The 23,779-nt window shown below is 42.9% G+C and overlaps 4 protein-coding genes across 8 annotated transcripts in view; 3 read left to right on the plus strand and 1 right to left on the minus strand.

Annotated features, from left to right (window-relative positions):
* fahd2a (fumarylacetoacetate hydrolase domain containing 2A) overlaps positions 1-2,802 on the minus strand; it is a 7,856-nt gene extending 5,054 nt beyond the window's left edge. The window contains exons 1-3 of one of the 4 annotated variants that reach the window (XM_025005119.2): positions 2,600-2,802; positions 1,556-1,786; positions 1,268-1,484 (exon numbers count right to left, since the gene is read on the minus strand). In XM_025005119.2, coding sequence (XP_024860887.1) covers positions 1,268-1,484; positions 1,556-1,725 — 387 coding nt within the window. In that variant the 5' untranslated portion in view covers positions 1,726-1,786; positions 2,600-2,802. Of the gene's footprint in view, positions 1-1,267; positions 1,485-1,555; positions 1,822-2,476 lie in introns of all 4 variants that reach the window. The other 3 variants (XM_017412128.3, XM_017412127.3, XM_025005118.2) reach the window with 3 other exon arrangements.
* Positions 2,803-3,041: 239 nt separating this feature from the next.
* Positions 3,042-7,968, plus strand: zgc:152830 (uncharacterized protein LOC767682 homolog). The gene is made up of 16 exons (XM_017412110.3): positions 3,042-3,150; positions 3,783-3,824; positions 3,900-3,990; positions 4,482-4,630; positions 4,726-4,834; positions 4,938-5,065; positions 5,151-5,250; positions 5,369-5,444; positions 5,519-5,604; positions 5,742-5,846; positions 6,208-6,283; positions 6,382-6,500; positions 6,573-6,656; positions 6,733-6,790; positions 7,223-7,404; positions 7,504-7,968. Exons 1-16 carry the CDS (start codon positions 3,140-3,142, stop codon positions 7,639-7,641), a joined length of 1,554 nt encoding a protein of 517 aa, XP_017267599.1. The 5' UTR covers positions 3,042-3,139; the 3' UTR covers positions 7,642-7,968.
* Positions 7,969-8,413: 445 nt separating this feature from the next.
* On the plus strand, positions 8,414-10,761 carry pcna (proliferating cell nuclear antigen). The gene is made up of 6 exons (XM_017412144.3): positions 8,414-8,880; positions 9,452-9,549; positions 9,684-9,751; positions 9,835-10,029; positions 10,117-10,240; positions 10,327-10,761. Exons 1-6 carry the CDS (start codon positions 8,660-8,662, stop codon positions 10,401-10,403), a joined length of 783 nt encoding a protein of 260 aa, XP_017267633.1. The 5' UTR covers positions 8,414-8,659; the 3' UTR covers positions 10,404-10,761.
* An 11,370-nt stretch (positions 10,762-22,131) lies between these two features.
* kcnip3b (Kv channel interacting protein 3b, calsenilin) overlaps positions 22,132-23,779 on the plus strand; it is a 35,573-nt gene continuing 33,925 nt past the window's right edge. For both annotated transcript variants that reach the window (XM_017412424.3, XM_017412426.3), the window contains exon 1: positions 22,132-22,260. In XM_017412424.3, the coding sequence (XP_017267913.1) occupies positions 22,255-22,260 (6 nt within the window). In that variant the 5' untranslated portion in view covers positions 22,132-22,254. The remainder of the gene's footprint in view (positions 22,261-23,779) is intronic.

Genomic DNA, 23,779 nt, shown 5'->3' on the forward strand with positions numbered 1-23,779 from the left:
CGGCTGCCTGATCCCATCAAAGTCCTGAAAGGAAGGTTTTAGATCGTCCCGAGAACAGCTGCAGGATTTACAGACCTGCCACCAACCTTCCACTCTCAAAGTAAAACATAAAAAATACGGATCTGCTCTCCCGCAGATGACAGGGATGAATTAAAATAAAAACCTGAGGAAATTTATGACCCTTCATTCACGTGGGCTGAGAGGCTATTTTCTCCACTGCTTCACTCAGAAACCCCCCCAAAAAAACACTTTCTCTGACCTGCTGAGCCTGTTTCCCATGAAGAAGAAATCTGTTATTTCTCTGTAAAGCCTACTAAAGAATAAACTCATTTCTTTAACAGGTCACACATTGAATTCCTTTAAAAACGACTAATAACTGCTCATAAATACAGTCAGATATTCTAGTGTCAACATTTATTTATTTCTTGGCCTGAAATGAAGCTGCAGTTGTCTGCCTCTGCACCGCAGTGCCCTCTTCTGGTCAACTGGGATCATTACAGCTGCACAATTTCTGATTTCTGAGCAAAATATTTAGTTTTACTCTTAAAAATGAATCCCAACATGAATTTAGTAAGTATTAGAATAATTACTCCTTTCAATTTTCAAATAAATCAGCATCCTACTGTTTGAAAAAGGGAGTGTTAGGACATAAATGCTTATTTTTTAATAATTTCTTATTTATTGGAATGAAGAATATCTGGCTTTTTAGGCTGTATTTACCTAATACTCATATATGAGAAGGATTTATTTTGTTTTGCTACACCTTTATAAAAGCACACTGTATTACATGCTTTTCTTGTTTATTTTGTAGCCAGCACTGTCTCTTTTTGATAGCCTAATCATTTTTAAAGCTTAATATGCAGCCGAAACACTTTAGTTCTTCATTAAAAGCAGATCAGAAAGCGTGCAGGTTTTAGCTCGGCTGACTGCTGTAATCATAGAAAGAGTCTAAATTTCACAACAGAAGAAAAGTTTTTTAAAAAACCTGCTGATGCTCATGTTCAGGAGAATCTTCACCTCCATTTCATGATGTGAAAAAAATAAGTATTGTCTCCGATCCTTTTACTAGGATTGGTATTTACAGCTGTAACCTAAGAGCAACTTTTCAGCCTTTTCTCCTGAACAGAAACCAAAGATCGGTTGTATTGACTGTAAAGATAACATCTTTAACTTCTCCTCCACATCCTTTCAGAACAACATCCCGTTCTTTCCACGCAGCTGTAATCAGTCAAACTCGGCCCGAACAGCGACGCCCGCTTCCTCTCACCTGGCTCTCCGGAGGCACGATGATGTCGTCGTACGGGCCCGTGATGGCGCTGGGGAACTTGCTGAAGATGATGGGCTCCTCCGGGATGGGGGCGTTTTGCTCCAGACAGTGGTCCCTGTAGTTCATGCCCACACACACCACCTTCTCTGGGGCCAAAACGGGAGGCAGCAGCTGGATGCTTGATCTGTCCACCACACACTGACCGGACACTGAGGCTCTGAGGAGGCGAAAACAAAAAGATTAGAGAGGTAATGATGATGCTGAGGCGAGGAGGAAGCACGTCTGTACCTCTGCGCACACTCCAGACCTTTGTCTCCCAGCTCCAGCAGCTCCCTCACCGTCGAAGGCATGGAGGGGTCGAAGGCCTTCAGGTCCACCACACCGAGCCCCTCGCCTCGCTCCACCCCCACCCTGACACCATCTTCTTTGTCGAGGCGGCGAAACTGCACCAAACGCATGGCTGCTCCGCTCAGGCCTTGCCTGTGAGCCGCTGCTGTCCGCCTTGGATGGAGGAAACTCCTGAAGACGCAGAAGGAGCGAAGAGGAAGTCTCATCTGATCATTTATCATAAAAAAGAGAAAAAGATACTACAAGTTAAACACTGGAATAAAAATATAAAATAATGTTTGTTGAAGTTTTGATTCCATCAGATCTTTCACCTAAAGAGAAATAATTACACTTTATATTTATTTTTCATCTTTAACTAAGCTGTTAATTAAAAGTCTGATAGGAAAGCACAAAACAGTTTATCCATGTTGTCTAAAATCTAAAGTATTTAGATTTGTTAGAACAGAACAAAGAAGCCAAGTTAAACGTTTAAGGTTCATGCACAATAAAAAGTCAAATGTTTTATGCAATCACTGGCATTTTAACCAGTAAAATCTGTCAAAGATTACCTATAAAACCCAGGCACTTTAACCCAAATTTAAAGCTGTTGTGAAATCACCTTGAAGTGACTTCTTTGCAGAAGCAAACAGTTCTATAAACTAACAAACTAATCATAAAAAAAAAACCTGCTTCCGTTTTTTCCCCAACTTTATGAGCTTTTACTTTTGACACAAAGTTATTCAGCTCATTAAAACAATCAGAAGAACTGTATCAGGAACATCCATGCTGCAAGGTTGCCTGAATAAACTTCAGTCACTGAATTTAATAAGAAAATTGCCACAACCTGTAATTTATCTTCCTGAGCTGCTAAACTCTGCCTACCTGCAGGTCGAGGACAGGTTTACAGAAAGATATATTCAGCAGGATTGTGGCTCTGTAGCATACAACACCAACAAGGCTTCAGCTTGTTGAGCCCTTTGCATCGACTCCTCAGTAAATACTCACCTCCCCCCAGAGCAACAGAAAAAAGCACTACTTCCGGTTAGCTTTTGTAGTCCAAAACGTCAAACCGATCGAAAAACTAAACAACACCGCACCAATGTTTATTTGGGGTAGTGATGTTTCCTGACAGCTGCGGGAAACAAATGCTTTGTCGTTTTTAGTCAAATCCGCGTGCTGCTAACCACTTTCGCTCGGTCTATTTTTTTAAACTACAAATCCCAACAGGCCTTTGGAACGCGCGTTGATGTGCAGTCGGAACATACGACGTTTGACCAAACCTATTTCGATCCTACCCAAAAAAAAAATCAATTTTTGTATCAAATTATGCTGTATATAACTCTGCTATAAGATAGTGAGACTTACTGTTTTGAGCTTGGACTAAAATAAATCATAGCGACTAAACAGATGTGATATTTTACGGCCTACGGAGAGTCCGTGAAAGCAGCACAAGTCAGCGGATCACGTGACCACGGAGGGGGAACCGTTGACATCAGTTGTTGTCTGTCTCTTTCTTGAGGACGCCGGACAGGGAGGACGGTGAAGATGTGTACCAGGTGGGTTGTTTGAAATTAAACTTTATCATTTTAACCCGGGTTCGTCACGTGACGTACGGTTTTGTCCGTTCAGGGCCGCTTTTTGTGCTCGGAATCTGCAGCTTTTTGTTCAATGAAGGCTGCTTGTTTTGTTATTTCAGCGTAGTTATTGTTGGGGGAGAAGGTTATTTCATTTATTGTGTATTTAGTGTGTTCTGCACGTTTCTGATCCCGTTATGTTAACCTGTGGAGATTCATTTACATCTGGGTTCAGTTTTCAGGTTTTCTCCACATTCTGCATGAATGACTCTTTCACTTTTACTTCCTCCCAGTCGTCTGGAGTTTGTCTTGTCATCAGAACTGAAGGTTGCAGTCATGTGCCCTATATAAAGTGCAACGTCTGCACACATAAAATTCATCTCTTTTTGCAGGGATTTCTCCCCCCCCCCCCCCCCCCCTCAGCTCCTTCCAGGGAGGAGTGAAGCTTTTGACCCCAATAAGAGTCTTATCTGTGTCTCAAAGGTCCAACAGCTTTCGGCTCATTACCTCCTATCGTTTACACAGATTTTACCAGACCTGAAAATCCGGTTGCATCAGTCTGCATCAGATATCTTTGTGTTAGTGCTGTTTTTTTTTTTTGTTTTTTTTTGCAGGGTTCAGCCCACCGAGTGGACCACTGACCTCAAAAACCAGAAGTGAGTATCAGGAAGAATCTTAGTCTGCTTGTAAGGAGGTCATTCCCGGCTGATGATCGTTCTGTTTCCTTGCAGTTTCGATGGCATTGTGTTGGTGACTGAAAGCCACGAGTCGCTGCCCGCTCAGCTGGAGTGTCTGAAAGCTCCTCTGCAGGACTACAGCTCTGTGAGTCAACCACAGCTGTCTTTTTTTTTTAAGCTCAGGATTAAATCCTAAAAACATCACCACAGCACTTCCTCCAGGTGTGAACAGATCCCGTGAGAGTTCAGAGTATGATGCTGTTTAAAGAGCAATAACTTCTCTCCATAAGGTGTAAAACTCTGGCACCAGGCGATACGCGTTCCTTCGAGGAGTGCTAGGGTTTACATTCATGTTTGCATTCTTTGGAAACAAATATATCTCAGTAAGAATCTGCAGATGTACCATGTATGCTGTTTGTAGTCATACAGGTAGAAGAACATAAGGGTTGTGGGGCCTATCTCTGTCAGGGTGAAAAAGAACGTTTTATTTATTTATTTCACTGATTTTGTTAAGTTTTTAGGGTCTGAATCTTTTGCCAACTTATAATGTTTGGACTCCTACGCTAGGATGTGACGTTCATGGTAATGTAGTTGTCATATAGGCAAATATTTCCTGATCTGTCTGTTTCCGTTCAGGTGGACAGCGGTCTGGGGGAGGAGGTGGTGGTCCTCAAGGTTCCCGGTCTTCCCGGAAACCGCCTGGTTTTCGCCTCCACCGGCCCTGTGAACCGGGACTACGATGACGTCCGGCGTTTCAGCGACGCGGCGGGCAACGGCGTCAAACGGTCGGCTCACAGCTGCTCCTTTATTTACTTATTTATTGATTTTCACCACCTCTGCCTTTTTACATTCGATGGTTTATTTTTGATGGTCTTCGCAGCGCCTTGAAGGCCGGCATGCAGCGCCCCCTGCTGGTGTGCCCTCCACACAAGGACTATAAGAGCAGCACCTTGGCGGCTGCGCTCGGCGCGCTTCACGCTCTTTACATGGTGAGGAAAGCAGCTCATACTGTAGAAAAAAGTCAGGATATCTCAGTTTTATTTGTAAACATGTAAACATCTTCGCTGTGTTCTTATCCACGTTGCTCCAAAGCCCCTGGAGGTGCGAGAGGCGAACATAAAGCCCTCTGACTACAAAGTGTGTGTTCTGGGGCTGTGGACGGCTCAGGAGGCCGAGGGGAAGCGGCTGGTGGAGCTGACCAATGCTCTGGAGAGCGGCAGGTGAGTCGAATAAGACTGAGCTCCACCCCGTTCTGGAACTTTTCTCGCCCAGCGGCACTTATCGGCCTTCCTTTGCCCTCTTCAGGCTGGCGTACCGCGACATCGGCGGCTCAGATCCGGAGCGCATGGCGGCCCCTCGCGTGGCCGACTACGTCCAGGAGCTGTTCAAGGACAGCGTCGTGAAGGTAAGAGGGATCCTCACAATCCCGTGTGCGATCAGAGCTGGGTGACGTGTAGAAACGCTCGGTTCTTCCAGGGTTGTGATCAGCACACTGAACAGTCAGAGATGTTTCCTCCTTGCAGGTGGAAGTGGTGAGCGACATGAAGACCCTGGAGAAAGAGTATCCATGTCTGGCTGCGGTCAACCGCTGCGCCAACAGTAAGACCACTTTTAGTCCGCTTGTATCCCTATAAAAGTACATCCTGTTTATTTGTGGCTTCCTCCTCTTTGAGGCGTTCCTCGTCATCAGGCCAGAGTCATCAGGCTGCAGTACTGTGGAGAGGGGCCGGTCCAGAAGACCGTCATGTTGGTGGGAAAGGTGAGACGAGGCGACCGGTTTCTGACAGGATAAAAAGCAAACAATGGTTTCACACTGAGGCAAATAAAGAAAACTGCTTTAGTAATGATGACGGAGGCGCAGGTAAACAGAGGCTGCTTGTTGTGTGGCGGCTGCAGGGCATCACCTACGACACCGGAGGAGCCGACATCAAGGCGGGGGGCTTCATGGCCGGGATGCACAGGGACAAGTGTGGAGCTGCTGCCGTTGCTGGATTCTTCCAGGTGAGAGAATAAATCCTCAGAGACGATGATGTGGGAGGTTTGTGTCGATGATTAGACTAACACAGTTACTCTTCACTCTATAATTATCTTAAAAAAAAAGATCTTTCCAAAAACTGAACGTAACCGTGACACACCGGGATCTGCCCTGTGAATGTTCACACAGTCCTTAACTGCAGACTTTGTTGGTACTTTTTCACAAGAACCAAAACAAAAACACAACTGTTCTGATTTGACCCCTGATTCGACTCGTCTCCTCCCGCGTGTTTTCTACCAGTCGACTCTCAGACCTGGAGAAAAATATTTCTTTCTTGCAAACCCCTCATGAGCAACATCTATGTCATAAAAGGTGTATTTCTGACAGATTTTGGCGCATCTGAAGCCCAAACACCTGAAGGTTGTTGGTGCGATGACCATGGTGAGGAACAGCGTGGGCGCAGGTCAGTGCCGAGCTCTTCGTTGACCTTTCTGACCTGATGACCTGCGTCTGCGCCTCCTCTCACCTGCCTATGCGGGGTTTGTTTGTTTTTTTCTTCAGACTGCTACGTGGCAGACGAGCTGGTGGTTTCCCGCGCGGGTCGGAGGGTCAGGGTGGGGAACACCGACGCCGAGGGCCGGATGGTGATGGTCGACCTGCTCTGTGAGATGAAGGAGAAGGTGAGACATTAACGTCGGCTCAGCCGGTCTTCCGTCGCGTCTCTTCCTGGCGTGACTGTCTGGTCTCTGCAGGCGGTACACGAGACTTCCCCTGAGCTGTTTACCATCGCCACGCTGACCGGGCACGCCATCAGAGCCATGGGCCCAAACTACTCGGTGAGTCTTCCTTTAGAACGGGTCAAAACCTGCAGGTGAAGTCCACACTGTTCATAATCGAGTTGTCTTCTTGTAGATCATCATGGATAACGGGCCGGCCCACCGCAGCAGGAACGCTGCTCAGTGGCAGAAAGGTGAGACAGACTTCAGGAAATATTAGTAAAAACAAGTCAGAAGTGGAGCTGTCTTCGTTTAATTTAGCTTTTCTAATCATAAACTGTGTCTTCAGATTATTTAAAGTTTGTCAACTCAAATAGTAAAAACTTCTCAACTAAGTATTACCCTTTCAACCTGGGAGTCCCAGTTTATTTTGTTGTGTAATTAACATTAAAACAACAATAACAACAAAGCCGTTTTTGGGCAAAAAGCCCACATTTAACCAGCATAATTACTGATCAAAATAATATTTGTAACATTTGAAATACAATCCTCAATTTTATCTTTCCATACAGATGCTAACTTGGTTGCCCAGCAGATATTTATCCCATTCTGAGATATAATTACCTGTTGTTCCACAGTACCTCCAGCATAAAGTAACTCTGGTTTTATCCGTATTTTTCCTTCAGCTGGAGAGGCGTTGGGAGATTTGTTTGAGGTTTCCACCATCAGGCGAGAGGACTATGAGTTCCACAAAGGAAAGTCTGAGTACGAAGACATCCTGCAGTCCAACAACCTGCCGTCCTCGGCCACGCCACGAGGACATCAGGCCCCCGCGGCTTTCCTCATCTTGGCCTCCGGCCTGGACAAGGTGCTCGCCCTCCGTCGTGAAAAAAGAAAGAAGTCAGTTTCTGCTGATTATTAGATGAAAGTGAAGTTATTATTCATTTCTGCATGAATCTGTCCACAGCATGGCGTGGATTCTGATGCACCTCTGCCGTACTCCCACATCGACATCGCCGGGTCCAGTGGTCCTTTCCCCGGTGTCCCGACAGGAGCCCCCATCCTCGCCATGGCAACTAACTACATCCTTGCAGATGGCCTCTAAACGAAAAAATATATAAAAACAGTTAAAGATGCATCTGTAGTCTCATGTTTAACACTTTTTACTGGCTTTAAAGTTTACTTTTCTTAATACCTCATGATGCCTCACACTCCTTCTCCTGTTCTTTTTTTTAAAGAACTTTGAACTTTCTTCTTCTCTAAATCAAATGTCCCTCTGACCTGTTGGTTTGCCTCAGTCGGTGTATTCTCAGGGTTTAAGTCAACAGTATTAATATGTGGCAGACTGGCGACGTAGTTCTGGGATTTATGAGACTGTGTATCTTCAAAACAAAGTACTGTTCGATATTCAATAAAAAAAATTGTTTACATTCAATGTGTTTGTGCCATTTATTTCCTAAAATATTATTATATATGGATCAAGTAATGAATGGAGTAGATGGGCCAGAATGAGGAAAAATAAACATTTTTATTCAATAAAGAATAATGGTTAAAATTATAGAACAAGATCAATTTGATTTGATCACATATGCAGCATATATGTTGTAATATATGAAAAATGTCACTATTTTTTAAACTACTTTTAATATGTGCCCCTTTGTGCCATTCCAGGTGGAACATTTTACCTTTCAGACCATTTATTTCCTTATTTCAGTAAAAAGGTAATAACGTAAAATATACATATAATTTATTTTTATAAAATGTGAATTTAAAACGTGGTAATGTCCATTACGGTAGAAATCTGCTTGCGCTCGTTTTAGACGTCATACGTCTTAGACGTTGTCCAATCGCCCGGAAGTTACGTCATGACGCAAGATTATAAAATCTGATGTTAGCGCGCGCTTACTGCTCAAACTTCCAGTTAGCCGTGTCAGAAGCCTCTGTGTGGTGTCATTTGCCGCCGCCAGCACACAAAGACCGACTTTTTCCAGGGTTTTCTGTCTCCCCTGCTCCTCAGCACCTCCTCTCTCCAGCCTCCGCTGCTCGGAGCGACGCTACAGGCGGCAGAAAGCGCTTCTCTTTTTCCTGTCTACGCAGCGCGAGACACAACTTCCACGGCAACCATGTTCGAGGCTCGCCTGGTCCAGGGCTCCATCCTGAAGAAGGTGCTGGAGGCCCTGAAGGATCTGATCACGGAAGCCTGCTGGGACGTCAGCTCGTCCGGGATCTCCCTGCAGAGCATGGACTCGTCCCACGTCTCCCTGGTCCAGCTCACTCTGCGGCACGACGGCTTCGACTCGTACCGCTGCGACAGAAACCTGGCCATGGGGGTCAACCTGAGCAGGTGAGGCGCGTTCAGCCGCCAAATAAAGACCGCTGTCTCACCGATAAGTCGTGTTTTTTTGCTGAGCACTTATTAAAATGTAGTAAAACAACTTGAGCTGTCTAAAAGTTGACAAAAGGAGGAGTCAAACATGGCGGATTTGCCCGGGCATGAACTGCGTCATTACAGACTTATAAACTGGGTCGTTTGGGGCTTTTTATTTTTCCTTACATATTGGTGCCAAACGGGCGTTAAAATGACATTTGGCGCAATTTGATAAGCGCAGCACCTGCAGCTACGTCAGATGAGCGCCAATTTCTGTCCCGGCAGAGTTTGGCGGGAATTTGTATCAAACCCGGGAACCTCCACTTCCGTTTACGTCACTACCTTTCCCGGTCTGAGTTAAACAAAGCTGCCTAAATACCTTTTTATAACGTTTGTTTTTTGAAATAAGCAAGTTTCACAAACATTTATTGTAATTCAACAATATTTAGAAGTTATTTCAGGAGTTTCGAGAAACATTGAAGAAGCCATTTTTTATGTTTTCAGCGTTTTAATTTAGTCTGTAATGATTTGCATCATTCTTTTCCAGCATGTCAAAGATCCTGAAGTGTGCAGGGAACGAGGACATCATCACCATCAGAGCAGAGGACAACGCAGACACGCTTGCGCTCGTTTTTGAGACCCTCAGTAAGTCCCTCCCTGAGTTTCGGTTCGCCTGATTTTTATTAGATTTAAACTTCGTCTTAATTTGGTAGATTAGGGAAATTTTGGGTGTGAGGAGAGATGGGATGCTAACTTTTATTTCACCCCCATTTTTGCAGACCAAGAGAAAGTCTCGGATTATGAGATGAAGCTCATGGACCTTGACGTGGAGCAGCTCGGTATCCCGGTGCGTAGCCTCTTCTTTCTGTCTCGGTCGTCGTTCCCTGCTGGCGGCTCCTGATTATTTTTCTTTCTTTTCTGTCCCGACAGGAGCAAGAGTACAGCTGCGTGGTGAAGATGCCCTCCGGGGAGTTTGCCCGCATCTGCCGCGACCTCTCTCAGATCGGCGATGCCGTTATGATCTCCTGCGCCAAGGACGGCGTCAAGTTCTCCGCCAATGGGGAGCTGGGGACGGGGAACGTCAAGCTGTCCCAAACCAGCAATGTGGACAAAGAGGAGGAGGCCGTGAGTCTGAGACGTCTTATAAACCAATGTACCTGGCGTTCGCTCGCTCCACTTTGTGTCCAACTCATCTTTTTCTTCATCTTTAAGGTCACTGTCGAAATGAACGAACCTGTTCAGCTGATCTTCGCTCTGAACTACCTGAACTTCTTCACGAAAGCCACTCCGCTGTCCAAAACAGTCACCCTCAGCATGTCTGCCGACATCCCCCTCGGTAAGTAAAGGCGCCGTCTTTCCTCGCCTCTGAGCTGTCTATGTTCGATCCGGCGCCCTGACCCGACCTGTTCCTGTCCTCTGCAGTGGTGGAGTACAAGATCGCTGACATGGGACACATCAAGTACTACCTGGCTCCAAAGATCGACGAGGAGGCTTCTTAAATGAAGACAAATAAGGGAGATCAAGGGGAACGGATTGCTGGGACTCGCCTCAGATCTCGGCGCCCTCTGGGGTTTCTGTCATCATGTTTCAGGAGGATTTTCACAGCTGCTAAGACAACTTTTATCAACAATCAGCTGAAGGATCTCTGGGAGGACGCCTCGCTCGGGTCCAAACGTCTCCGGTGTAAATTCTGCTTCTCTAGTTTCTCCTCTTCTTAAAAAAAAAAAAAGTTTTTTTGTTGTTGTTGTAGATAACAAACATGTAAATAAGCCCGCTGTTTTCTCTTTGTCGGTCAGATCCAGATGTTTTTTGTATTAAAGAATTCAGTCCAAGATTAAATTGACTTGTTTCAAAGTTCCTTTGTGTTTTGATTTTTGTGATAAATAGTAAAAACCCTCAACCAGACTTTATAACAGTTTTCCACTAAATCTAAAGAACACAAATGTTCAAAGAAAAATTTTATTCACTGACAAATATTACATTTTATGTTTGTACACTTGATTCTTATATTTTCATATTAGCTAAATCGGTTGATTGTAGTGTCACTGCCCACTTTATTCAGGATAAATAAGTTGTTTTACCCAATATATTAATAAAAGTCCTATTATTAGACTGAGTTTTTATTGATAAAGGTAATGAATTAACCACCAGAGCTGCACATTGTTTCTAATGCCATGATTGCCTATTTTTAATTTTTTGTAGTTTTCTCTTAGATCCGCTAGATGTCGCTGTTGTTTTACTTTTGGTTTGATTCATTTTAAATAAATAAACTTAAGTTTTACAGTTTAATATGGGTTTAATTTACTTTTCATGACTAAATACATCAGCTGACTGGTTTTAATTTGACAGTTTTATACTCATTGTTTCAGGCATGTTAAAAAAACTTCAAAGAAGTAATATAATCCAGATCAGAATAAATATTATATAACAACCTAACAGAATGAAAGGTTAAAAGAATAGTGCAAAAGGCAGATTTAATTCCTGTTATTCAACCAAATAATCTGGTTTTGCAGAAATAACATCACAGAACCCGTCTTGGTTCTGGCCCATTCAGAGCCCCCAGGCCTGCCACAGATTAGGCTCCAGTGAAATGAACAAACGCCTGAAAGACGAAGGCGTTCGCTTCATCTGGGCCCTGAAACACGACAGGAGCGAGGCCGTCTGCGGCCAGCTCGGTCAGCTGGAGGGCAGGAAGCTGCACGGTGCTGGAGCGGCCATTTTTAATCCTCAGGAAGCTTTAATCCCACTGACAGACACATCTGTCACTAATATGACTCATCATTTATCAGAGAGCAGGCAGCAGCAAGAAATGGTCCAAATTCTGGAGATACTCTCATTTTATTAAACTACACAACACTTTAAATTACAGAATGTTTCCATTTCACTGTGCAATGGGATTGGAAGCTGAAATATAATTTAGATTTGATATATTTTTATGCCAACAGATTAAGTCAAACTTTAATGTTCCTTTAGCATCTGGATTCATTTATCTTTGACAAACGCACAAAAGGTGTCGTTTTGTCCTGCAGACTGGACAAAAAGCAGCATATTAGACTTTAGCTTTGCATAAAGTGAATTTAGATTATAAATTTTAAGCTTGGCTAAGACTGAATGGTACAGACTTCAAATGCACTGAATGTTGATAATGTGTGAGAGTAAATAAATATGTGGACGTAGCGTCTAATTTTATTGACAGACGTAAGAATTTAAATTTAGTTGTATAATTGGAACGTATATTCAGATATTAATTTAAGAGAGAAGTGTGTGGGAGCTCGGAAACAATAAAGGTTTTAATTTTCCCAGTTTGTTGGACTGAAAAATCCCAATTTAATGTCAAACTGTTTAGATATGTGGCAAGATGGGTCTAAAGTTTTCAAATTTTACTGGCTTAAAAAAACTATTGTGTAACTCTGACATATTTACAGGTGAAATTATCCACCTGAATTTGTACAAAAGTGAGTCTATCATATTTGCTATCAAATATTAGGATTATAATTGTCTTGCTCTACCATTTTAGACAAGTTTATAATTTAGCTATTAGCCTAGCTAGCATAGGGTTTGAAGCTAACACAGCCAAACAACACCAGCTGAAAATAATTAAATCCACACTTTGTGTTGCAATTTTAAAAAAGGACAAAAATATGTCTAACGTTCAGTTAGGTCTAGCATATTGGCTATCCAAGATTAGAACTACAATTATGGTATTCTACCTTTTAAAACAAGTCCATAATTAGCTAACTTAGCCTAGAAGCTAGCATACAAACGTAAAAACTATGATAACTTGCAGTCTGCTCTGTTTACAGACAACAAAGCAAAACCACCAAACTTAGATATTAATGTTTTGTTCCTCAATGTAAAACAATTACAAAAACAATATGTAATTTTTACATTTAAAAACAAGATTTTATTGAGCTCATTTCAGTTGCTTAGCAACAACTTTAGAGGACATTACTGGTCACTGGCAGTTTGTTTGTGCTCCTAGCTTCAGTGTTTGTGGGGATTAAAAAAAATGTCAAATGTTAATTAGTTAGCTTTGGAGGTGCTGATATAGGGATTTTATTTATTTATTTAATTTCAGAGAGAGCCTGGTTGTGTTCAGTTTTTATGCTAGGCTAAGCTAATTTAGGCCTAACGATCTGTAATGTAACATCTCTGCAACTGTCTGCGAGGCAGCAAATAATCTCTTTTTTTAGACATAAAAAGAAAAATCTTCCAATTTTTCACAAAAAGGGATTTTCTCATTTGCCTGTCACTGTGAAATACCGGCACCTATTCTGTTGGATTAGGGAACAAAAGCCCTGCGAGATACTCAGCAGGTTATAGACGGGGCAGATTATAACCTCACAGCCTGTCATTGTAATCCCAGATTCTTCAGAAACATCAGAATTCATCTGCTAAAATGGCAAAGCTCATAAAAAGTTGTTTATCCCAAATATTCTGATAAATGTGCTTTATAATTCCTGTTACATCACATCTGAGGAGCCTAAATTCATACGAGCTCAGATCAGATTTTTATTATGTAATGAAATGTTCCAGAGAACATAGCTATACTCTCATAGATCTTTTTTTTTCTTTTTAATGCTGTGCCTGCTCTAAGCCTGAATACCTGATGAAGACTCCAGTCTCCAGTAAAGTGAGATTAGTGCTGTCATATTAAGAGCTGACCGATAAAGCAAAGTGACGCTGCAGTTTCCTCTGTGTTTAATTAAACACTATCGTCCAGGTCAGAATTAATTACCTAATTGGTGTTTCCAACTTTTAATTGGCTCACACAGTGTTGCAGCTGTGATTCTGGGTTGTTTTAAAATCTTAGGTTGTGTTTCGACACGGTCGGATTGTCTCGTTTTGAGTCAGAGCTATAAAACGGGGTTTATTGCTTTCTGTTCTGATGCATTTTTAGCTTCTGAACACTTGGGTGGTATGTAGCCCATTATATTTAAAGTAACCTGAAGTCTGCAGCATTATTATGACCCAGCATTCCTGCATTTTTGTAACTCTCTCCCTCTCGCTCTCTCTCTCTTCTGTCTCTGGCCTTTAAATTGCTTTCTGGAGGCAGGGGATTTTGGCCAGGGAGATAAGGGATGAAACGCTCTCCCCGGCTGTCTATCTATCTTTCTTTCAGAGGCAGAGGGGAGTCTACAACATGGCAGAGGGAAAGAGCAGGCTGCTCCAGCTCATCCCTGGGGTCGGTGAGGCTGAGCAGACACCATTTCAGGCCACCGCCGCCGCCGCCGCCGGCCGTATCAGCAGCAAAACAAACAGCCTGTGAATGAAAGACGTCGGCTGATTCAGAGTTATTCACCCGAGCGGGGCTGTTTTACAGCGTGCGGTTCAGCAGGATGTCTCCGCTCTGTAAGCAGGTTTGTCTTCACGTTGCTCTGCCTTCTTCCATGTCAGCGAGGTCCTGAAGGGTCAATCCGAGCCCTCAGACCTGACACTCTTGTGTAAGTCGTCAACGTGTTGCCGTGTCCCCACGAGAGCAGGTTGCATGGATTATTGATGCCTCCTCGGAGCGAACAGGAGCCATCAACTCTCTCTGTTTCATTGTTATTCTGTTCATTGCAGAGGGTTTAATGTTGTTTTTTATGGTTTGAGGACATGGGGATTCCCTCTTTACGAACCTCAGACTTTCATTTTTATCCATGTCGCCTCAGTTCCCCTTCCCCGGTCCTCCTTGGGGCTTTTGATTCTTACACAGCTTGTTTCGCAGACGACACGCATGTATTCCTGACTGCACCGCACAGATTAGCATATTAATGGGACGTCCTCTTTGCCCCTGTTTCCTGTCACTTGGATTTCACAGCAGCGAAGGAGAAGAGGGGAGGAAGAGGAGGAAGAGGGGGAAGCGTGGCTTGCTGCTTGGGGGCGAGCCCTTCCTCACCTCCCGACGCCTCGCTCCTGTCAGGACCCCCTGGCATCACACTGTAAACACACTGGGAACGCTCGGGGTTGATACCGTGAAAGGTTTTAAATCAAATCCTAGCCTGAACTACTTGTGATAACTAAACCCATCTCCTGAAAGTAAACAAAAGAAGAAGAAATCCCTCACCTTATTACAATGCAGCTCAACAGTTTAGTAAATACACGCTACATGCCCTCCCTGACTCTTCTGAGGAGAAGCGTCTGCTCTTGCTCCAGGCGTGTTTCCTCACAAAATGTCGACTATCTTCGAGGATGTGCAGCGCAAAACAAAATATTAAATTGCGGCTTGTTTATCTGGTGCGTCTGTCGAGTTAATTTCTCTCTACAGGTAAAAAGTGACTCAGTAGGAGGTTGTCCGGAGCGGTGAAGTAGGACCCAAGCATGCAGACTGGACTCGAGGACGTTGGTGCACAAATAAAGAAATTTATTAACGAAAATAAAAAGCTGACAAGTCAGTAAATACAAGAAAAAAAAAGGGAACTGAACATCATAAGGAGCACGTAGGGAACAAGCGAACAGGAACATGACCGAGCATGACTGAGTGATGAGAGAGAGAGAAACCAATGAACACATGAGGAACGGGTGAGGACGACTCAGGGGGAAGATGGCCGCCAACACACACGGAGACACCGAGCAACAAAACCAAACCGGACACAACGAACATCAAGATGAAAGAAACAAGGAAACACAAATTCATTTACAAAAAAAGGACGTAGGAGGTGCGGGGGGGGGGATTCGGAGGTTGCAGGTTTGAACCCCCAGACCGACGGTGGGGGATTCATCGGGCCGGCTGCGGCTGAGTTAGAGCCGTCGTCCTCCCTCTGTCAGAGTATGAATGTGATCCAAAGCACTGATTAGCTTCTAAAGAGTGATTTATTCTGAAAGTGCTGCATGGGTGTGTTTGGAGAAATAAAACGAGGGCACAGATTGTGTTGTAAATCGCTTCAAGTGGCCTGGTTGGCTAGAAAGGTGCTATATAAGCAGAGCCTTATTACCATTCACCATTAACCCCGCCGTGGGCCCTTGAGCAAGGCTCTTAATCCTCCAGCTGCTCCCGCGGGCGCCCTAGATGGCTTCCATGTGCTCACGTGTGCAACAAGAAAAAAAAAAGAGAATCAATGTCCCGTTTGGGAAATAAAAGACCATGATTAAAAAGAGAAAAACAGATTCTTGGGAGAACAAGCCAGTCCCGAAGGGTAAATGGTGAGGGTCGTGTTAGGAAGAGGACAAACTAACATCTAAGAGGACACCATACCGGATCGGTGGAGGCCCGGGTTCACACCGGTGCTGGACATGGAGGTAGCCGGAGTGAGGACAGAGGACGCAGAGGACAGAGTTGGACGGAGGAGGACGACTCGCTGTGGCGTTGAAAATGGAATCAAACCAAACAGAAACACCTAGGATCGTGGCAGAGCTTTAACTTAAGGCAGAGATGTCGAACTCAGTTTAATTAGGGGCCAAAATGTAAAACTTGGTAAAATTCAGGCAAAATGTATTTTCACCGTTTTTTAGTTGTTTTGTGTGAAAATACTCACACAGAAAAGTGAGCTTGATTATTTTCAGGACATCTTACACAGAAGTCAGGATGAGAAAAAGACAAAAAAGATGAAAACATTTTAACCCCAGGATTTCTGTGATGTTTCTCTCAAACCGTTTGAAACATCAAATCACCACTTTGCCTCGACTGAAGCATCACGTTTTGTGTTATCTGGACACCGCTGCATCCTTCCATAATCTGCCCTCCTGTAAAAAAAGTCAGGTTCATCTTGTCTGCAGCAGCCTGACTCTGGGATCCTGACGTCTTTTGGTTTCAGTCCACATCTGTCTGCCTGTCCTGTCCTTTCCTTTCATGGCCTTTTGTTTAATCAAACATCTCTCTCTGTGCTGATCGTTTTCCTTCACAGATTATCTCTGTTAACATTCATTTTTGTGATAAACCACCTTTCGATTAACCGTAGAACTAAAAAAATGTCCTAATGGAGAGTTTTTGTGAACATTTAAACAGAGAGGTCCTCATTTTCATCAGAAATAAGTCACTGAAGCAGCTTTTACACGTTTCCCTGCAAATAAATTACTGTTAAAACAATTAAAGCTGATTAAAATCATACCATACAAACACAGCAACGCATCAGAGCTGCAATGTAGCTAATTACTCACAAATTAATTACTCAGAAATAAAAACCGATTCGATTATCACCTCCGTTTCGGATAGTGTGCGGTTGAAAACGCTTCAAACACAACAAATGTCAGCTAAAAAAGCCAAAAAAAAAAAAGGTGAATTTATTAAGGAAAGAGTGTGACGAGGTAAATGAAATGCACCTTTTAATATTTATCTTTATTTTACCTTCTCTGTTGGAGATTTATTGTTTTTGCTGGCCTCATTTTCAGCCTCCCGTTTTTTTGTTTTTACTCTTAACTTTGATTAACAATGCAGACATTTTGTTTTTTTTCCTTTTTAACCCCCCCTTCTGTCTCCTTTTTACCATCACCTTGCTTCCCATCACAATTGGATTTTTTGTCCCTGTTTGCCTCAGTTTGCTACTTAGCAACCGTTTCCACGGCGACAAAGTTGGTGCCTGTCTCACCCCCACCTCGCCTCCACAATAAGTCGTTTGTGTCCCTCGGCTGCTTTGTGTCCACTTTTGCTGATCGGGGAAGCGGGTTTGCTGCCTAATTATTTTCAGCTTTACTTGTTGGGGAACAAATCAGCGCAGGGTTCATTTTACTCTGACTGCTGAAAGGATGCTTTATTTGTTATTATTATTATTAATAATATTGTTGTTGTTATTATTGCTCCAGGGGGCCCAGCCTGTGAGTCATGGCAGGTTCTTGTCCTGTCGGTTCTCCTGGTGGCGGTCCTCGCCGTCAGCTCGCTCGGGGATCACGCAGCTTAGCTCTAATGTCACCGAGACGAATTGCACTTCCATTTTTTTTCCACGCTTTCTCAGTAAACGGTTCAATGTTCTGGCTGTCAATCACAGACTCACGAGAGGAGGGCAAATGAAACTTTTTCTCTGCGCGATTTCCAGACTCGACGACGGCACGCAGAGAGAGGGAAGGAAATAACACACAATGATGGCTGCTGGGGGTTTTCAGACAGAGTTTTATGCATTGGAGCCACAGAACAATCTATTTATATCGCTTCTAAAAATAGACATACTTCTCCATAGAAACATGAAATCCTGAGGGGTGAACTACTCTCGAGCTGCTGCCGTTGTGCGTCTGTGTCTGTGTTATTCTCTGCTGCTGAAGGCAAATCACCAAATGATGGTGTTTTCCAGCTGCGAAGCTCTTTCTCGGGGAATCTCCGCCTGCAGCAGACAGGAATCGACATGGCTTTGATGATCAGCTCTCAGCCACCACTCCCTCGCGGCGACGGGGCTCCGAGGCGCCCGAATCACAAACGGTTAATCTAATGCGAGTCTGTGACTAATCCGGTGAGGAATCGCCGAGCCGCAGCGTCCCGGCATCCCTGGCTTTCAATCTAACGAGAACAAACTCCTCTTGGAGCAATTTTCAGCAGATTAACGAGCCAAAGGCTAGTCTGAGCGGAGGAAACGCCTCAGATAACTGTGTAAGGTGAACCTGATGGTGGTTTAAAGGTTTTATAAACATGCTACAAACGGATTTATTTAGTTTTTTTGAGTCTGCAGCTGCTCTAAAATGGCAGCAATCCACTTTGGTCTTGGAAGGAAACTGCATTTTTCCAAACTGAGGCATTCAAAGAGCCATCTACGACAGATAAGACACTGTTTGCTCATAACCTTTCCACAGAACCCCACTTCAGGAGCTCTAAACTTCAGAAAGCACATCATCCGAACACGAGAATCCACTGAGTTAAACTGAGTCAAATGATAAAAGTAAAGGTATTATTTTCCTTTATTGTTACATCTCCAACATCCTGTAGTTACTGGGGCAAAAATGAACACGCATCAGTATTTTTATCATATATTGTGAAACACGTCTCTCCCTGAGCTGCCTTTTTTAGCCTCAGTCACCATGTTTTCCTTAAAAAACCTCTGCTGTTTCGTGTAAACTCTATAAATCTGACCACACTTCTGCATTTGCTGTCTGTGTAACCATTAGGAGATGCTTCGTTGTTCTTTGGATGAGAAGACAACGACAGTAAAGCTCTGTCCTACGTATAAACATGCCTGTTGGCACGTTTGGAGGATGTGAAACAAACCGAGGCAGATCTCCTCCTCTGGATCGAACTGGAAACAGTAAAAAGACTCAGAAAATGACCTTTAAAGTCGGTTAAAGGGCAACGACGGGATGTAAGGAGAGTGTTTTAATGAAGGTGAAGATGATGTGAGTCAGGTGTTTTTAAGTCTTTAAGAGAGCCGTCCTGAAGCTCCAAACGTTCGGAGGGGAAACCTGGTTGGACAGAAGTCTCTGAAAAACAATAAAAGGTTGATTAAGATGGCTGTGACCACCTCTGCCCTCTCCTTGCCTCTTAAATTCACCTGCTGGGAATCACTTTTCCTGTTAAAAATAAACAATCCATGATGTTTTTTGGCTTAAAACTTCTCCATGTAATGAATATTTTAGATAAAGCTGATGAAAATGTAATGATGTTTTTTTGATGATTGTAATGTAATCCTACTGATGTTTTTATTATGTAAAACACTTTGAATGCCTTGCTGCTGAAATGTGCTATACAAATACACTTTTACTTACTTACTTACTAAAAAAACAAACTTGATAGAGACACATCAAACACGTGAGTCTGAACTGCAAACATCTTCCTTGGAAGACGATCTGAGGACTGATTAAAGACGAAGTGGTTGGAAGAAATCTTCCCTTCGAGAACTCCTCAACGCTGACATCCTGGGTGTCAAAAACTGCAGGTTTGAGCAGATTCACATACACACACACACACACACACACACAGAGTGTGATCAGAGGGCTGCTGTCGATCTGCGAGAGCTGTTCCTCGTCACATTTCTTCTGTCCGAGCTGATGGAGTCCAGGTGGAGCAGAGGGTCACACTGCTCCTAATGTGTGTGTGTGTGTGTGTGTGTGTGGAAGGATAAGATGGGAGCTTGAGGGATGCAAGAAGTTGAATCCAGAGGGTTTAGAAAACTAAAAAAATAAATAAAACAGAGACCGGAGGAGAGAAGTGACTGAAAAAGTAATCTGGAGGTATTGATTTTCCTGTGCCTGTTTCCACTCGGAAAATAAAAAAAGAGTTTTCCCTCCCTGACCTCTAAATGATGCTCAGGCAGTCAGATAGATGCATTTAAATGTGGGACATCAGATACGAGCACGGAGTGAAGATGTGTGTGTGTGTGTGTGTGCACTTTAAAAAGCAAAGCAGAGATAAAGTGGAGGAGAGGCAGAGATGGAGATAAAAACGATCCGACAGATTTAAGATTACAGAAAAAAAAAAAAACTGCACTTAGTTAATGTCCCCTCAGAGATAAGCTCCTCACTTACAGGAATCGTCTCGTTCTCCTGACCTTTCCAACATAAAACGTTTGCGTCCGACACACTTGAAATGTTTGGAAGTGAAGTTTTCTCATCGAGCAGCAGTAAAACGTTCAGATGAGTCTGAGGAGCTGAAGAAGCTCTGAGATGGGAGACAAACCTGGTGAGATGAAACTCAACCGGAGATCTTTTTCTGACCTCTAAAGAATTTAACATTATATATATATATATATATTTGGTAAAATATTCAATAAAAGTGGAGTTTTTTACAGCTTCTTCAGCAAGTCTGCAATTTAAAAACAAGTCACTTTATAAATCCAACTGAAAAATGAACGATTAGCTGATTAAAACCTTTTATTCATATATAGATGACACTAATTTATTTTACTCACTCAATGAAAGCTTATTTTCTTATAAATGAATAAAGATTGAAGAATTTTACGTTTGTTTAAACAAGGTTCCATTGAGATAACTTTTGCTGATCAGTAAATAACATTTTTAGCCAAGTTGGTGGAGAGTTAGTAAATTATTTTTCATTTTTTTAAAAGGCAAAAACATCTTAAAGCATGACTTAACACTTGTTTTAGGATTTGATCACTTTTTGAAGTGAGTTTTTCTTTTTGAAAAAAGCAACATTTTAGAGATTCATTAATAAATAAATGCGATCGGAAGAGTTGAGGATTAAAGCTCAAAATTTAAAGACTGGTTTTAAAAATAAAATCAGAAAGAAGCTCTCGGAGAAACCTGCTCCGAGGCCACAGCGGGGGATCCGGATCGTAATCTGGATCTGAAGAAACAGCCGAACTGCTCAGCAGCCGAAGAGCTGGAGCTGTTTTAGCTGCGACATCGGATTGAACCTGGAGGATTAGGAACAAGATTCACGTCAAGGGAGGCAAGAAAGCATTTTATTCAACAATTTATCCCATTCTTTGTGTAAATGCAGCTCCTATTAAACATTGAAACACTTTTTACTCGTCCGTTTTGGGGTTTTAGGTTCAAATTCACATTTTGCTTTTAGAAGTCCTGTTTTTTTTATTGCTTCTGTTCTTTTGTCACCTTCACTTCCTGTTGATTTTATAACTTTGCACTCCTCCTCCTCCACACCTGTTTCCTGTTTAGTAATCAGCGCACCTGTTCCTCATCCCTCTGAGCATTTAAACTCCCGCTCTTCATCGCTCAGTTCCTCTTCTTGTCGCTTCACTTGAGTGAAAGGCTAGTTTTATCGTCGGGTCTCTCTTCAGTCTCTGTGTGGGTCACAGCTAATTCATTTTTTTATTTTTCTAAATATTTGCAGTTTATATTTCTACATCGCTTTCTGCGCTTTAGCTGAGAATTTCCAGTTGCTTGTGAATGACGTGCCTGGAATGTCTCAACTCTGTTTTTATAAATGAGCTTTTTGGCATGACAGAAACACAAATTAAAAGCCTGGCATTAGGGCAGGTTATTTTGCTAACAGACGAGTTTGACTCCTTGTGAAATCTGGCTCTAGGGTAATCTGTTAGGGATGACCCTCAGCTGCTACCACCTCAGACCCAACAGCAGAAAAGGCTCAAAATAATCACCAGACCAAAAAAAAAGCAGGAAACAAAACAATCATCCAGGCGATAAAACAAGCAGACAAGTTGTTTCCTGTGAGAACCTCCAGCTGCTGACAGATGTTGAAGGCTCTAATGAAGCCATCAGAGATCATTAACCTCCATTACGCGGCGCCATTAAGGAGAAGGAGCCGACAGACACCAACATCTGTCCAGGAGTTCCAGGTTACCCCGGCTCCTCGCGTCGTCAGGCTGGGAAACATGGATGTCCCTCCCTCCCTGTGTGTGTGTGTGTGTGTGTGTGTGTGTGTGTGTGTGTGTGTGTGTGAGGAGGGGTGTGTGCGCACATTCCTTCGCAGCCGGAGGAGCGTCAGTCGGAGGTTGAGGGTCCGCAGAGAGGACGCACTCAGACCTTCCTCCTCCTCCTCCTCCTCCTCCTCAGCATCAGGACCCAGACTGAGACATGCAGGTAAGACGCGCCACGCTGCTGCAAAATGAGGAGCCTTTTTTTTAATTTTATTATTATTTTATTTCATTTTATTTAAAAAAAGAGGTGAATTTCCAACTCGGATCTGCTCGGGTTTCTTGCCGGATTGGTCGCTGTTTTCACTTCTCCTCGGATCGTTTTTCTCCCACTTTCTGAGCTGAGAAGCTGAGTTTTTGGAGTGAAGTTATGTAACAGAAATCCTGCGGAGCATCGCGTCCTTTCCCTCCTCCTCTGTGGGTTTTATTATTTTATCAGTGGAATAATCGTCCTCAGCTGGAGTTTTGCTCCTGGATGGTTTTCACTCAGGGGACGAAATGTTTAAAGATCCCAGTCCTTTTTTTTTTAAAGCTCAGCTCCCAGTTTTGCCTCATTCCGCCTCATGTGTCCACTGTCCTCAAACCCAGGATTCCTGTTTTATTTATTTATATTTTCTCATCTAAACCTTAAATACTAGTCTGAGCCAAAACAAGCTTTCCAAAACATCCCAAGATAAGATTTATGGAAGTTGTGTTTTGTTTTTTAGACGCTTCTGTTTCATTGAGTTCATTGTGTTTTTTCTGTTTGGTCACTTAAACCATAAAACCTCATTTCTGCACCTGCCTGTGACTCCTGATCACCTTTTTTCTGTCATATAATCTTAGTTCACTCATGCTGGAAGTGATCCATGTGTCGTGATGTGTATATTTCTTGGTATTTTGATGCTTGTGTTGTGCTCGACTGAGATTCCTGTGAACAGTTTTTTGTTTTTCCCCGATTTGAAACGTGAGCAGAGACTCTGCAGGAGTTTGTTCCTCATCAGGTTAATGAAGCCGACCGAATAAAACCAAGAAGAAAGCTGAAAATATGGAAACTAGAACTCTTTATGTACATATTTAATGCCCTTTGAGGCCATGCTGTGCTGCTGAGTCGTACTTTTTATTTTTAAAGGTTGATTTTGGTCATTTTATGTTTTATTCTTTTGTGTCTCTTTAAGCAGAAAGTCTTTGCCTCGATGAACAGAGCTGATTAGACATGAATCTGATCTTTACTGTCTGAGAGTTTCATTAAAATCCGTCCGGTGGTTCAAGAGATATTTTGCGAACAGGCTTTCTTACTGTAGCAGGTGATTAAATGTCACTTTTTTTCCTTTAAATTTGCAGAAGAAGAAGTCACAAATGATAGTGATAAACAACAATCATACAGTTTGATTTAGATTTATTTGGCAGACAGTTTTATACCCATTAAAATCTGTAAATCCAGAATAAATGAATGATTTCAGTTCAGAGTTTTCCCTTCAGTTAGTCTTTCCTTCAACATTTATTTATATATTTTTTAATTTCCTCTCCTGATTGTCGACAGGTGGGTGTTTGAGTTAAATCAGGCCCCGAGGCAGCTGTGCCTGATGTTTTAGCGGGTGACTCACATCATTTTAATTAATTTATTTATTTTTAGTTTAGAACAACTGTACGATCTGGAGCGTGTTTGGAGCTTCTCGTGACTCGTTTTTTCAGCAGAATCAGAG

This window comes from Kryptolebias marmoratus, linkage group LG1, assembly GCF_001649575.2.
Source record: "Kryptolebias marmoratus isolate JLee-2015 linkage group LG1, ASM164957v2, whole genome shotgun sequence".
Lineage (NCBI taxonomy): Eukaryota > Metazoa > Chordata > Actinopteri > Cyprinodontiformes > Rivulidae > Kryptolebias > Kryptolebias marmoratus.

Coding starts and splice junctions, on each gene's coding strand:
- pcna (XM_017412144.3), top strand. CDS start 8,660: ATGTTCGAGGCTCGCCTGGTCCAGGGCTCCATCCTGAAGAAGGTGCTG. Junction 8,881..9,451: donor ATGGGGGTCAACCTGAGCAG/GTGAGGCGCGTT, acceptor ATTCTTTTCCAG/CATGTCAAAGATCCTGAAGT. Junction 9,752..9,834: donor TGGAGCAGCTCGGTATCCCG/GTGCGTAGCCTC, acceptor CTGTCCCGACAG/GAGCAAGAGTACAGCTGCGT.
- zgc:152830 (XM_017412110.3), top strand. Junction 3,825..3,899: donor ACTGACCTCAAAAACCAGAA/GTGAGTATCAGG, acceptor GTTTCCTTGCAG/TTTCGATGGCATTGTGTTGG. Junction 5,847..6,207: donor CCGTTGCTGGATTCTTCCAG/GTGAGAGAATAA, acceptor TATTTCTGACAG/ATTTTGGCGCATCTGAAGCC.